General features: G+C 38.0%; 1 protein-coding gene across 1 annotated transcript in view; it reads right to left on the bottom strand.

Moving 5' to 3' along the window:
- The window catches only part of itga8 (integrin, alpha 8), a gene marked incomplete at its 5' end in the record, with an annotated part of 193850 nt that overhangs the window by 124235 nt on the left and 52567 nt on the right, over positions 1 to 17048 (bottom strand). Inside the window, 3 exons of the mRNA XM_061914761.1 lie at positions 1194 to 1237; positions 2144 to 2188; positions 5391 to 5516. Coding sequence (XP_061770745.1) covers positions 1194 to 1237; positions 2144 to 2188; positions 5391 to 5516 — 215 coding nt within the window. The remainder of the gene's footprint in view (positions 1 to 1193; positions 1238 to 2143; positions 2189 to 5390; positions 5517 to 17048) is intronic.

Raw genomic sequence — 17048 nt, 5'->3', positions numbered from 1 at the left:
TAGCTAGCCATGTCTTAAAGCACCTCTTCCTGAGAGCGTTTAAATGATATAACGTCACCTTTATATTTAGTTTTCAAGCCAAAATGCGTCTGTTCTCCCTTTTCTGTCTACACACTGTCTACTTGTAAGTACAGTACTCCGTAATTGTGCGCTGCCGAACACGCTCGTCTGCTAGTAAACCAGCGAAGACACGACGTGACGACCACGCTGGGGCGGGAGTGTGGGGTCCGGTATTTTTTAGAGGTGGTATAGTACCGAATATGATTTATTAGTATCGCGGTAGTATGATTTATTAGTATCGCGGTAGTATACTAATACCGGTATACTGTAAAAACTAATGTGTGAATGTGAGTGTGAATGTTGTCTGTCTATCTGTGTTGGCCCTGCGATGAGGTGGCGACTTGTCCAGGGTGTACCCCGCTTTCCACCCGATTGTAGCTGAGATAGGCGCCAGCGCCCCCCGCGACCCCGAAAAGGAATAAACGGTAGAAAATGGATGGATGGATGGATGTAAAACTCCAGTCGCAACAAAATACTAAATTCAGCTTAATGACAAAGACTATTTCCTGACTAGGCACTAAACCATAGTTTATACACTACTGCTGCCCTCTAACATCTTGGAAGTGCAAATGCATGCAAAATCTACTCAATGATACTTGTATGAGACTAAGAAGTAAAAGAAATCGAGATAGAACAACTGGACAGCAGGTATCATGCTCAGCTCATTGGTAAATATGAAATTAAATACATATTGTATTATTACACAATGATCATTTATTACCACATGAACACACACTAAAGTACTGTAAATTGGTATCAGCAACTGGCACCGTATCTGTTCAAATGTGAAAAGTACCTGAAGTATCATGCTATATTTGGTAAAATATCCATCCATTTCTACCGCTTATCCCGTTCGGGGTCACGGGGGTTGCTGGAGCCTGTTACCTGAAAAGCCAAGTTCTTACTAATCCTTTACTGATTTGCCATTGCAATTAAGTGTTAATAAAGTAGTGCATTTGTGTTTGTTTTTTTTGTCCCCTGGGGTGTTGGCACATGGTTTCAAAGGTCATTCATGTGCACGGACGCCACTGTGAACATAACATTGTTTAACTTGCTGCAGGCTTTCCTCGACTAAATACTTGCAAAAACACAATAATGTCATCTACATTTTGCATCACAGCCTCAGTACTCACGTATCCAAAGTTCTGGGCTCCTCTGGGCACTCCGGCTATAAGCTCTGAAAAGTTCCATAACAGACTTGAATTAGCACGTGTGTGGGAAAGACTTACAATCAAAGGCAGGGCTCGACATACTGTAGGTTTGTCAAAGGCTTTCAACAATAAACATTGAGAAGGGAACACACTGATCCGGTACTCATGTGGTGACTGTGTTGCAATTAACATATAGAAGCGATCAGGGATACTTCTAGCCTTACTTTACGGCCCCCGACTCTTCCCAAACAACCAGAAAGTCATAAAAAAGCACTTCCTTGCTCCATTGTCACTTAGAACTTTTAAGTTATGACCAACTCTTGGTTGTGAAGAAGGCTAAGGAACCACAACACATGAGTTACTTTTAAGACTCTCTAGCATGTGTTGTGCAGGAGGGCCTTTGAGGAAGTGTTTAAATACTAGTTCAGTCGGTAAAAATCCTCATAAATGGTGATTAGCAAAGAGGCTCTAACCAACAGAATATGATCAATGGCGGTATTTACATTGGCGACACAGAACTCTCAACACAAAACCATTTTTGTGTAAGGTTTTGTTGACGTAATAAATATAAGCAGCTTCAAGAAAGCAATTTTTGGTATGAAATCCTGCTAAATCCGTCAAGAAGAGGTCCAGAAGAAACTCTAGACCTGAAGAGGTCTGCGGAGTCTGTCACTAATCATTCTAATCAGTCAAAGTGGAGCACAGGAAATCCCGTTATCAGTAATTCCCAAAGATGTGTCCCCTCGGGGTCACGACCCAGACATTCAAGAGACAGTTCTCATTATTGCCTCCGAGTTCAGAGACGGACATTGTCACCAAGCTGTGCACCTGGATCCCTTTTAGTCCAACGATCAAGCACTTGGACTTTATGTATTTTAGTGGTCGGTGCTGCATGGGTTTTTGTTTCTGTGATTAATTAGTGGGTTTCTCACCTTGTTCAGAATCTCCTGTGAACTCCCCCACTGCCACAGAGTAACCTAGAAAACGATCACATTACAACATGAGCACAAGATAATTTTGACCTAAAAACATTTTAACACATATTTTTCGTCTTGGTAGTTAAGAGACGAAAAATATGTTTTAAAAAATAAAAAATTCTAGTCTTGGCACCGCAAGTTTACCATGAATTGATTTACATGGACCCCGACTTGATTTAGTGGTCAATTGTACGGAATATGTACTGTACTGTGCAATCTACTAATAAAAGTTTCAATCAATAAAAAAAACGTAAACAAATGACAAGAAAAGTTTAATTAAACATCAACGACTTTATTTATTTTTTTGAATAAATTAAAACCCATTGGTCAGTTTTCAGGGGAATTTTAGCCAATCAGAACAACATCTGCAGACTTGGTCACCACAACAGTAGACATGTTCCATTAAAGATAGTTTTTAAATATAAAAGATAAAAAGCCAAAGAGATCAGTTTTTGAAAATGTTCACTCTCGCTGGATGGAGTTTCCATAGAAAAATATGCTTGGTTGGTAGAGGTGCTGAAAATTGTTTTTGTTATTATTTATTTAGATTCTAAATTGATTAATAATTTTTAAAAACGATTTAATCTTTTTTTTTCAAGAACTCATTTAAAAAAAATGTATTTTTTAGACCATCCTAGTGCTTTGTAACCTATAGCCTGTTTTGAAAAGGTATTATTGTAAGGTTTATACCAAAAAAATATATCACGAGAATTGGTTTGGAACGAGAATTGATTATGAATGGAATCGTCATGCCAAGTATCTAAATCAAAACAAATTGGGAGTTGTTGTAAAATTCTCATCCTTAGTAATTGTTAACATTCATCCATTTTCGTTTTCCCGTGTCAGGGTACACCTCGGCAAATCAATCAAGTGAATAATTTTAGCTCACTTTTTTACGCCGGATGTCCTTCTTGACAAAACATTAGCCAGGAATCAAACACTTGCCATCTGCCATGAAAGGCAGAAACGCTTACCATTACATCACCACGGATCAATGTTTGTTTGTAAATGCCAAAAATGTGAAAACAACAGAAAACATTGCAGTATGCATACCAGGCCAGTAGTTAGCAGAATTAATGTGGAAATACCAATCTATAACATGTAACAGCTATAACATATTGTGCAAAAGCATTTGTAGAAAATGTAGTTAATCGTAAAAATAAATGTTTAAGTGCATGAAACAAAATATACCATTTAATAAAATGTACAATTAGCCAGCCTGAGGAGATAATGACACACTTGAACATGATCCAAAAAATCTATATGAACATACGTATAGAATATCGTGCAACGGTTAGTTTATTCCAGCAATTAGATTTACAAGGTGAAACTAATATATTCATAAGCTTATAAGTTGCAACTCAAGATATGCCAAGCCTTCTTTTTATATAATTTTGATCATTACGGCTGAAAACCTCAAATTGAAAATCTCAGAAAATGTTGAGTTTTCAAAAGCTGTAAACCATGATCATCAAAATTATAAAAAAATAAAAGTCTTGACATATCTCTGTTTGTATAGAATGAGTTTACAAACGTTTGTATATTAGCACAAATACCATGTGGCTATATTTCATGTATTTGCAAATTATATGCTAAAAACGGAATTAGGATTTGTACAATATAACACATTATTTTCATATTTGAAGTTGAACTGCTGAAATTAATTGACTTTTGCATTAAAGTCTATTTTTTTGGAGCTTCACCTGTACAGTAGTACTTTAGTAATTCCTAATCCGTGGCGCAGTGGAAGAGTGGCCGTGCGCAACCCGAGGGTCCCTGGTTCAAATCCCACCTAGTACCAACTTCGTCACGTCCGTTGTGTCCTGAGCAAGACACTTCACCCTTGCTCCTGATGGGTGCTGGTTGGCGCCTTGCATGGCAGCTCCCTCCATCAGTGTGTGAATGTGTGTGTGAATGGGTAAATGTGGAAGTAGTGTCAAAGCGCTTTGAGTACCTTGAAGGTAGAAAAGCGCTATACAAGTACAACCCATTTATCATTTAAAAAGTCAGTAGAAAATAGAATCATATGAAAACCGGACCGCATTTTGCTATAGTAAATAATGTAAAATACTCTCATCAAAAAAGCATGTTTCATATAAATAGTGGGATTGTCCTCCTCAAAAAACCCTATAAAAACCAAGATATATATTTTTCCCCATCTTTTTGTATTTTCATACATTTTTGAAAAGCTCCAGGGAGCCACAAAGAAGGCACGAAAGAGCCTTATGCGGCTCTAGAGCGGCAGGTTGCAGACCCTGATCTATACATATTAGTGTAGTATTTATTACTGTTTTATTGTTTTTCATTACGCTTTATTTCTGGCACTGTGTATAAAAACTTGCACTGCAACAAAGTAATTTCCCCATTGTGGGATGAATAAAAAAGTCTATCCTGTCCTATTATTTATAGTAAATAATTACAGTTCTACATGCAGAGAATATGAGAAATACATACAAATGACGAATGAAATGTATAAATAAACATATAACATCCCTTTTATCTTTACTGAAGATTAGGATAGGAAGAAGGGGCGAGAAGATCTTTGTGGCTGTCACATTTGTACTTTGCTCTGAGTTATTTCATGGTTTTAAAGGTGCTTCTCACCTTCTTTATCAAAGTGCTGTCACTTGCATGTTTCTTTGGCCCCGTGGTGTCTACTGTTGCAGTCGTATTCAATACAAAAGCAGAGAGACTGACAAATCCCCCCACTTGATTACGCAAAATGTTAAGCGGGTAAATCTCATTTTTTTGCCACTCGACATATTAATAATAACCGAGACACATTTTGACAAACATGTCTGTAGTAAAACGGATCACACAAAAAGTGGATCAGATAAAAAAAAACCCTGTTACTAATGTATTTGACTAAGTTTTCAAAAACCAAACGTGTACACTGTTTTTGTTCCTGTTGCTGTCTCAGTGGCTAAGGTCAAAGGTCATCTTTGCAGCGCTTAATTTTCAAAGATCAAGCCGTCACAGTTTTCAGAAGATATTCTTCAAAGCCTCTGGGATTATTTGTTCAAATGTCACGGCAAGAACCTCGTACATTTCCAAGCGTATGTCTCACCAGAGATAAGATATTGACCTACAGGTCAAAGTTCACATCAGTCCATGTTTCAGCCAACTAACAATAGATTGCATGTCGGGAAAGACACACTATTGTCTGCGTATTTGTTTGTTTGTTTTTTCAATTGTGTGTTACCAAGGTAACTGTCATCATGCTTGTCCTCTGTGGCAGCGGTGTGTTTTTCTCCTGGAACTCGTCTGAACACGGCCTTGGAGGAGTACTCCTTCAGTATCTGCGCCACGCCCACCGTCATCACCTGACCTGCACACACGGATTAATACACAGAACAAGCGGAAAGGACGCGTTACAATGCAACATCTGTTCATGCAGGGCGCTAACCGCACATCCGTCATCCCTGAGGTGAGGTAAAACACATCTTTAGCAGAGGAAACATATTCCTAAATGTTCCTTAAAACTCTCAAGAAAACCTCTGTCTTTTTCCACAACAAGGGTTTTTGATTTATACCCGCTTGCAGGTACACAAATACCACCTTTGCTCTGCTGCTCAAGAGCAGTTCAAACAAACAAATGATTTTATCTGCGGACGCCCTCAACTTTCCATAAATCGTCCCCAACGTGTGCAGAGGAAACACGCCCTGTTAACCCTACTTGCAGCTCTGCTACCAAACATTGCTTACTTCCGTCCAACACCGAGTTTATCTCCCAAAATAACACATCGACTCATACAACTCACTATTAAACTCGATTTATGACATAGTAGTGTTGTCCCGATAACAATATTTTGGTACCGGTCCCGGTTACAAAATTATTTAGAAACTTTTCGATACTTATTGAAGTAAAGGGCACCACAAAAAAATGCATTATTGGCTTTATTTTGACAAAAAATCTTAGGGTACATTAAACATTTGTTTCTTATTGCAAGTTTTTCACGATATCATGTTGGATCCACTCGACATCCATTGCTTTCGGTCACCTGGGGGGGTTTGCCCACATATGTGGTCCTCTCCAAGGTTTCTCATAGTCATCATGGTCGACGTCCCACTGGGGTGAGTTTTTCCTTGCCCTTATGTGGGCCATACCGAGGATGTCGTTGTGGTTTGTGCAGCCCTTTGAGGCACTTGTGATTTAGGGCTATAAAAATGAACATTGATTGATTGATTGATTGAAGTTTGCCCTTAAATATAAAAGTGAACATACTAGACAACTTGTCTTATAGTAGTAAGTAAGCAAACAAAGGCTCCTAATTGAGTTTGCTGACATATGCAGTAACATATTGCGTCATTTTCCATTCTATTATTTTGTCAAAATGATTAAGGACAAGTGGTAGAAAATGAATTATTAATCTACTTGTTCATTTACTGTTAATATCTATTTTAACATGTTCTATCTACACTTCTGTTAAAATGTAATAATCACTTATTCTTCTGTTGTTTGATACGTTACATTAGTTTTGGATGATACCACACATTTAGGTATCAAGTCGTTACAGGATCATACATTGGTCATATTCAAAGTCCTAATGTGTCCAGGCACATATTCCCTGAGTTTATAAACATAATATACATTTTTTAAAAACCTAAGAAGATGTTGTGATGCCAACAAATATTGATGTAATCCTAGTAGTATCGACCAAATACGCTCCTGTACTTGGTATCATTAGATCCACCAATGGCGTTTGTTTACATTGTGATGCCGGTTAGCTACGGTGTGTAGTGAAGCACATTTGGCTATTCCTCGTCCTGCAGGGATGATACTTGTAAGAAATGTACTTTATTTGTCGCCATGGAGGCGAGGATTAGTGATTTAGAAGCAGCTAAAACACTGCCGACTGGGGCTGGACTTTAACCGCTAGCTAGCTCGCCATGTCTTAAGGCACCTCTTCCTGAGGGCGTTTTCGTGTAATAACTTCACCTTTTTCATTAGTTGTTAAGCCAAAATGCGTCCGGTGTCCCTTTTCTGTCTCCACACTGTGTCTGCTTGTAAGTACTCTGTGATTGTGCCCTGCCGAACATGCTCGTCTTCTCGTAAACCAGCAAAGACACAACGTGACGACCACGGGGGGCCGGGGGGTGGCGGAACGGTACTTTTCAGAGGCCGTATGGTACCGAATATGATTCATTAGTATCGCGGGACTATACTAATACCGGTATACCATACAACCCTATAACATAGCAGTCCATAATCAAGCAGGTTTTACAACAAAGCAATGGCCTGACAGCACACTTTTGGTACACATGCATGATGTGCACGTTATCGTGGCAGAGTTTGAAGTGGCAGGGCTGTTTGTATAATGTTGGTTGGCTCATTTAAAATCAGTGCAATAATTTAGTTTGTATTTTGTCAATTAGTCAATTAGTCATTATCTCTGCAAAGACTGAATTTACAGAGTGTACTTAATCAATTGTCCACTGCAGGCCAAGTATTTATATGCTGGCTATACTGCTGCCGATGATGATGATTGCATATAAGAGTCCATAAAACCAAAGCTAAGTGCTTTTATAAACATTGAGAGGAAGTATTTTAACTGGAGGCAGTCCGCTCGGCATGTAGTCCATTAGTGTGGCTTTTATATGCTGCAACAGTTATTATTGAAGTCACAGTGGCACCACTGCCAAGCAATTATCCTGAACTGTGTAAATATTGTTTGGCACGTTCCAAACAGTTTCTTTGACCTTTTTTTTTTTTTGCAAAGTATTGTTTGCATTGCCATTTCCTGGCTGGTTGGTTATGTTGTCATGAAAACAATACATGTTTAGTGCAAAACCGCATACATACCCAGGGCAGGACATTTATGGCAAAAATACTAATCATGATTATATTGATTAATATTAAACTCACAATTAAAATTACGATTATTAATTATTTGGACAACATGATTATTTATTGCATTAAAACTCAACTTTAAAAATGATTTAAAAAGAAATCCATCCATCCATCCATTTCCTACCGCTTATTCCCCTTGGGGTAACGGGGGGGCGCTGGTGCCTATCTCAGCTACAATCGAGGGGAAGGTGGTGTACACCCTGGACAAGTCGCCACCTCATCACAGGGCCAACACAGATAGACAGACAACATTCACACTCAAAGTCACACACTAGGAACCATTTAGTGTTGCCAATCAACCTATCCCCAGGTGCATGTCTTTGGAGGTGGGAGGAAGACGGAGTACCCGGAGGGAACCCACGCAGTCACGGGGAGAACATGCCAACTCCACACAGAAAGATACCGAGCACGGAATGGAACCCTTACTACTCATGACCTTCGTATTGTGAGGCAGGCACACTAACCCCTCTACCACCGTGAAGCCCAATTATTTTTTTAAAAATAATAATAATAGTAAAAACAGCTATTAAAATAACAACAGCTATATCACAGGGTCTATGCAGGTTTCAACAAGTAAAATTTTACATTTTTTAAAGACCAGAATCAATATAATTTAAGACCATTTCAGAGGGCCAGGTATATGAAGGTATATGAAGTCATTCACTGCTTTTTCACATTTCAAAACAAAATGGTTAAACTAACTAAATACACCAGATGCTTCTCCGTTGTAAACTATAAACAAATATTAGCAAAAACCATAAGATCCATTTTTTAGATTTACCATAAAGTAGTTTTCTTGCAAAAGGTGCAAAGTGTTTCATATCAAGTGTTTTCAAGCTACAACAACGACCAGAACGTCAGCAGCACTATATTGTCTGTGGAAGGGACTGTTAGCGTCTCTGCTAAAGCTAAATGGATAACTTTTGCAGTGCTTTAGCGGTTGTCAGAACTGAGCAAAAATATTAAAACATCTACAATACTATTTGCTAGGGGTGTAACGGTACACAAAAATTTCGGTTCAGTACGTACCTCGGTTTAGAGTTCACGTTTGGTTCATTTTCGATACAGTAAGAAAACCACAAAATATAATTTTTTGGGTTATTTATTTACCAAATATGTAGACAATGACATAACATACATATACACACAGGGTCCATTGCCAGGGTTACTGTGGTCAACATATATAAAATAAAAACTAAAAAAGATATGGCTCAGAATGGTTTCTTAACAAAACCTTTCTACATATAAAGTGCTTGTTTTGATTGATTTAAACTTTTATTAGCAGATTGCACAGTACAGTACAGATTACGTACAATTGACCACTGAATGCAAACACCCCAATAAGTTTTTCAACTTGTTTAAGTCTGGACCCACGTTCATCAACACCCCCCCTCCCCCCGCACCTCCTCCACAGCCTGGCTAAATTGGTAATAAGAGGGTATATGGGCTTATTGTTCTTCCACCATAGAAGTGGGTCGAAATCTAGTTTTTAATGCAGTACAGCAACCCCCTGCGACCTCGAACGGGACAAGCGGTAGAGAATGGATGGATGGATGGTCTTAAATCTGCTGCTATGAAAACATTTGTTATTGCTTCAGCCCTGCCTGACTTGCTGAGGAAAGGCTGCTTGAATGCGGTGTTGACACTTCAAAGGAGTTAGCATGTTTGACGTGTTGGCAGAAGCGTACCCTACCGCTGCTGAACAATGTCGGCAAACCTCCATCCTCCATTGTTGTATCACGCAGGCAAAGTGTTCCCAAACGGGAGATCTTAACGAGGCAGGAGGGTCTTCCAGCTCTGGCTTTTGTCGCTGCTAGCCTGCCGTGTGTTGTGCCTCGCTCTGCATTGTTTACACAACCTGCGGTGCGCTACCTAATATGTCAGTGTGGAAACTCGTTCGGTACACCTCCGAAACGAACCGAAACCCCCGTACCGAAACGGTTCAATACAAATACAAGTACACCCTTAATATTTGCACAAAGTTGGGAAAAACAGAGAGAGCAGACAAAGCGATAATCTTAAAAGAAAGAAGCAATTATGGCTTGCAAGTCTCAAACAGAATTTGGATGTGAATAATGTGGACAACATTCACATTTGCTCAGTTCATTTTGTATCTGGTATGTATGAATACATTTTTACCTGTTTTTTGTGTTTTTTATGAAAATATATTGCTAAAATACAAGGACTGATTTTTATCTAAGCATGACAAGATGACGTTCGCAAATTTTCCTTGCTTTCCTTACCCAACCATAAACTGAGTACAAACACTAGAAAGCTTTTAATGTCAGTTGCTGGATAAGTTGGAGAAAATATTAGGCATGAGAAGCTGACCTGAAAATATTGGAATAAATAATAGAAATATGAGAGACTTGTGTTGTTTTTATAGTTTTATTGCTGTGAGTACACTACTACCACATATAAATTAGCGTTCGCTTACTGTACTATGTAATAGTATGATTTTACTACAAAACATCTCATATTGAGCTCCTTTGACAATCGACGCCACTTCACACACATGACACTCCTTTCAGGGGGGTTAAGTTGATCCTTGCAAGTGTTTGTATTTTGACAGACTTTTTACAGATTTTTGACGTTTATATTATCATTTTATTCACTTTCACCGCACTGTTTACAAACTCTTCTCTCCTCAATGGCTCTACATCCGACTACTTAACACTTCATACAGTTCCCTCCGCCTGCTTCAAGCATGCGTTTAATGGATCGTTCTGGAGCCACAAGTCGTTGAACTTGCACTTACCCATTTTATGCAAGTCATTTGGCTTTACTGTGGGCTTTTGTTAAGTTTCCCCCGATCTGAATTAGAGTGGTGATCTGTTATTGGACTTCTGTGCTATTCACAGTTTGTCCATAACAAACCCCTTATTCAAACATAAGTGTGCCCACAAGTGTACGTGGCAACAGGACACAAGATCACAGGTGGATGATCCACTTTGTAGTCGTTTCATTGTGTGTAAATCGCAAATAAAAACAGAACACAATGATATGCAAATCCTTTTCAACTTATATTCAATTTAATAGACTGCAAAGACAAGATAGTTAATGTTCGAACTGAGAAAGTATTTTTTATTTATTTATTTTTGCAAATAATCATTAACTTAGAATTTAATGGCAGCAACACATTGCAAAAAAGTTGGCTAGCACAAAGTTTTTTTTCCACTGTGTTAAATGGCCTTTCCTTTTAACAACACTCAGCAAATGTTTGGAAACTGAGGAGACCAATTTATGAAGCTTTTCAGGTGGATATATTTCCCATTCTTGCTTGATGTACACCTTAAGTCAGGGGTCCCAACACATTTTGACTCGGGGGCCGCAATGGGTTAAACAAATTTGGCTGGGGGCCAGGCTGTATATGTATATATATTAGGGGTGTGGGAAAAAATCAATTACAGTACGAATCAAATCGAATACGTTGTGCAATTCAGAATCGATTGTCATTTTTTTAAATCAATTTTTAGAAAAAAAAAATGTTTTTAAATCAATCCGACAAACCACAAAACAGCAATACCATAACAATGCAATCCAATTCCAAAACCAAACCTGACCCAGCAACACTCAGAACTGCAATAAACAGAGCAATTGAGAAGACACAAACACGACACAGAACAAACCAAAAGTAGTGAAACAAAAATGAATAATATCAACAACAGTATCAATATTAGTTATAATTTCAGCATAGCAGTGATTACAAATCCCTCATTTACATTATCATTAGACATTTATAAAAATTAATAACAGAACAATAAATAAATAAATGGGTTGTACTTGTATAGCGCTTTTCTACCTTCAAGGTACTCAAAGCGCTTGGACACTACTTCCACATTTACCCATTCACACACACATTCACACACAGATGGAGGGAGCTGCCATGCAAGGCGCCAACCAGCACCCATCAGGAGCAAGGGCGAAGTGTCTTGCTCAGGACACAACGGACGTGACGAAGTTGGTACGAGGCGGGATTTGAACCAGGAACCCTCGGGTTGCGCACAGCCACTCTTCCACTGCGCCACACAACAGTGTCACAGTGGCTTACACATGCATCGCATTTCATAAGCTTGACAACACACTGTGTCCAATGTTTTCACCAAGATAAAATAAGTCATATTTTTGGTTCGTTTAAGAGTTAAAACAAATTTACATTATGGCAATCAGTTGATAAAACATTGTCCTTTACAATTATAAAAGCTTTTTAAAAAAAAATCTACTATAATTCATACTATCATTGTTATTGTGTTCATTCAATCCTATGTATTGAATGAACACAGAATCGTTTTGATTCGAAAAACTATCGTTTTTGAATCGAGAATCGCCTTGAATCAAAAAAATCTATATATTATCGAATCGTGACCCCAAGAATCGATATTGAATCGAATTGTGGGACACCCAAAGATTTGCAGCCCTAATATATATATATATATATATATATATATATATATATATATATATATATATATACATACATACAGTATATATATATATGTATATATATTATATATATATATTTATATATATATGTATATATATTATATATATATATATATATATACTGTATACATATATATGTATTATATATACATATGTATATATAGATATATATATTCATATTTAAATGTATATATGTATTATATATATGTATATATATATATTTATATATTTATATGTATATATGTATTATATATATGTATATATATATATATATATATGTATATATATATATATATATATATATATATATATATATATATGTGTATATGGGACGGCGTGGCGCAGTGGAAGAGTGTCCGTGCGCAACCTGAGGGTCCCTGCTTCAATCCCCACCTAGTACCAACCTCGTCACGTCTTCTTCCTCCAAACACGACGAGTTGAGTTTATACCAAAAAGCTCTATTTTGGTTTCATCTGACCCCATGACATTCTCCCAATCCTCTGCTGTACCATCCATGTATCCATTTTGGTATAAACTCAACTCGTAGTGTTTGGAGGAAGAAGAATACTGAGTTGCATCACAAGAACACCATACCTACTGTGAAGCATGGGGGTGGAAACATCATGCTTTGGGGCTGTTCATCTGCTTAGGGGATAGGACAATTGATCCGTGTTAAGGAAAGAATGAATGCATTGTAAGATTTTGAGCCAAAACCTCAAATACTTATTTTCCACCATTATTTACAAATAAATTATTTAAAATTCCTACAATGTGATTTCCTGGATTTTTTTTCACATTCTGTCTCTCACAGTTGAAGTGTACCTATGATGAAAATTACAGACCTCTGTCATCATTTTAGGTGGGAGAACTTGCACAATCGGTGGCTGAATAAATACTTTTTTGCCTCACTGTATATATATATATATTTCCTACCATTTGTCCTTTTGGGGTCGTGGGTGGCGCTGGAGCCTATCTCAGCTGTGTTTCTGGTGCACTAACTGAGACGCGAGCGCGATTATACCACGTTATTGATGGAAAAATGCATTTTTAGACAATATGATTTGCCTGACACTAAGAGAAACAAGGGGTAGAAAATGGATTAGAAAGGACAGATTAAAAAAAAACCTATAATTAAAAAAAATGTATACATATTTATTTGAAAAAAATAATAATAATAACTTGGGACTTCCCACGAGCCGGATTTTGGACGTTGGCGGGCTGTAGTTAGGAGACCCCTGGCTTAAGTTGTTCAACAATCCGGGGTCTCCGTTGTGGTATTTTAAGCTTCATATTGCACCACACATTTTCAATTGGAGACAGATCTGGACGACAGCCAGGCCAGTCTAGTACCAGCACTCTTTTACTATGAAGCCACGCTGTTGTAACACGTGACTTGGCATTGTCTTGCTGAAATAAGCAGGGGTGTTCATGATAACGTTGCTTGGATGGCAACATATGTTGCTCCAAAACCTGTATGTACCTTTCAGGATTAATGGTTCCTTCACAGATGTGTAAACTACCCATGCTGGCTTTTGATATTTGTGCCTATAACAATCTGGATGGTTCTTTTCCTCTTTGGTCCGGAGGACATGACGTCCACAGTTTCTAAAGACAATTTGAAATGTGGACTTGTCAGACCACAGAACACTTCACCACTTTGCATCAGTCCATCTTAAATGAGATTGGGTCCAGCGAAGCTGGCAGCATTTCTGGGTGTTGTTGATAAATGCCTTTTGTTTTGCAAAGTATCAATTAATCAAAGTTTACTTATATAGCCCTAAATCACGAATGTCTTAAAGGGTTGCACAAGCCACATGACATCCTCGGCTCACATCCCACATCAGGGCAAGAAAAAACTCAACCCACTGGGATGACAATGAGAAACCTTGGAGGGGACTGCAGATGTGGGTCTGTTATATCATCGCTTACGTACAGTGATTTATCCAGATTCTCTGAACCTTTTGATGATATTATGGACCGTAGATGGTGAAATCCCTAAATTCCTTACAATAGCTCGTTGAGAAATGTTGTTCTTAAACTGTTGGACAATTTGCTCACGCATTTTTTCACAAAGTGGTGACCCTCGCCTCGTTTGTTAATGACTGAGCATTTCATGGAAGCTGCTTTTATACCCAATCATGGCACCCACCTGTTTCCAATTAGCCTGTTCAACTGTGGTCTGTTCCAAATAAGTGTTTGATGAGCATTCCTCAACTTTCTCAGTCTTTTTTGCCACTTGTGCCAGCTTTTTTGAAACATGTTGCAGGCATCAAATTCCAAATGAGCAAATATTTGCAAAAAAATTAAGTTTTCCAGTTTGAACATTAAGTACCTTGTCTTTGCAGTCTATTCAATTGAATATAGGTTGAAAAGGATTTGCAAATCATTTTATTCTGTTTTTATTTGTGATTTACACAACATGCCATCTTGACTGGTTTTGGGGTTTGTATAAAAAAACATTCCTCTGCCTGGTGAAACTGAAACAACAGTTCCGTACCTCCATTTGAATCAAGGCAACCAACAGACAGACAAACAAACATGATAGAAACATTCCCTGGGACAATGGTAAATTCGACTAGCCAACCAGTAGGCTGGATGAACCAATATGGCACTTTAAAACCACTTGTCTTCTCAGATGAAACTTAGCAAGGGTTTGTTTTCTATTGAGTGTTATTCTTGTTCATATTTGTGCTGAAGGAAATAATCAATGAAACTTAGTAAGGGTTTGTTTTCTACTGAGTGTTATTCTTGTTCATATTTGTGCTAAAGAAAATAATCGATTGCCTGCTGACAGTGAGGAAATGAGAGTAGAACATGTTCCTCAAATTGGAACAAGTGACGAGGAAAGAACTGGACTTGGGGGAGAACTGGGCCCACCTGAATGAGCGAAATAAATGACATCTCATCACTCCGCAGAGCCTGGCCCCACATGCCCAGCCATCTTGAAAACAATCAATCATGCAGAAAATGCATGTCTGGTGTCTTAACTCCCTTCTGTCACCTCGCATCCCTTTTCCCTCGCGAGCTTCTGCAACACGTTACTGTCATCTCTCTAATGACCTGCCACCTTTCCGTCTTCACCCCTCCTTTGCCCCGTCAGCTTTATCACGGGGTAGACGGGCCCTTCCTTCATGCTCCATTAACACTCGGATTAGCTTGTTACAGAGCTCAAGCAAGCACTTCCTGTCGCAATAAAGAAGGTCAAAGAAAGTGGAAACCTAAGGAAATATTCTTCCTTTTTATTATGCCTTTGTGATGACACCGGAGATGGTGATGTGTGTAGGCGTCCATGACTGTGAAACCCATCACATTTACTCCTATGAGCATCATTATGTCAATAACTACAACTTCTAAGGTCCTACACAATTTTCTCCCAGGATAAACAAGGGAAGTAAAAATGATCTTTTCAAAGGGTCAAAGTAGCATTCTAACAATACAGGACAGTATAGACCAGTGGTTCTCAACCTTTTTTCAGTGATGTGCCCCCTGTGAACATTTTTTAATTCAAGTACCTCCTAATCAGAGCAAAGCATTTTTGGTTGAAAAAAAGAGATAAAGAAGTAAAATACAGCACTATGTCATCAGTTTCTGATTTATTAAATCGTATGACAGTGTAAAATATTGCTCATTTGTAGTGGTCTTTCTTGAACTATTTGGAAAAAAAGATATACAAATAACTAAAAACCTGTTGAAAAAGAAATAAGTGGTTAAATTATAAATAAAGATTTCTATATATAGAAGTAATCATCAACTTAAAGTGCCCTCTTTGGGGATTGGAATAGAGATCCATCTGGATTCATGAACTTAATTCTAAACATTTCTTCACAAAAAAAGGAATATTTAACTTCAACATTTATGGAACATGTCCACAAAAAATGTAGCTGTCAAAACTGAATATTACTTTGTTTCATTTCTTTTCACAGATTCTAAACTTACATTCATATTTTGTTGAAGTATTATTCAATAAATATATGTATAAAGGATTTTTGAATTGTTGCTATTTTTAGAATACTTTTGAAAAATATCACGTACCCCTTGGCATACCTTCAAGTACCCCCAGGGGTACGCGTATCCCCATTTGAGAACCACTGGTATAGACTGTAATGACGGCATACAAACATTAAAGTTATATTCAACTAATTTACTGTTATTCAACTATGTAATTGTAAAACACGTGTAAAAAAATAAACATTCATGTAAAATGTAAAAAAATGCAATAAAACAGATGTCTCACCCCCTGTGTTATGTATTGCAAATATTAAAAGAGCACTGATTTTCATTTGTGCTACTTTTGTACTGGTTTTTGCTGTAATAAAATTTGTTTGTGCCTTTACGGTTTTTAAGCTATCTGTGTTGGCCCTGTGATGAGGTGGCGACTTGTCCAGTGTGTACTTGCTTTCCACCCGAGTGCAGCTGGGATAGGCTCCAGCCGCCCTGCGACTCTGAGATGGACAGGCGGTAAAAAAATGGATGTATGGAGATTATTCTAAAATACATTTTCTGACCTGTGACATCATCCAGCCCCCCACCCCCAACCTTGTCAAAATCTCCCCAAGTTGGTCCCAT

This window comes from Nerophis ophidion, linkage group LG11, assembly GCF_033978795.1.
Source record: "Nerophis ophidion isolate RoL-2023_Sa linkage group LG11, RoL_Noph_v1.0, whole genome shotgun sequence".
Lineage (NCBI taxonomy): Eukaryota > Metazoa > Chordata > Actinopteri > Syngnathiformes > Syngnathidae > Nerophis > Nerophis ophidion.
Note: the sequence above shows the minus strand (reverse complement) of the source record. Positions and strands in the feature narration are given on the sequence as shown.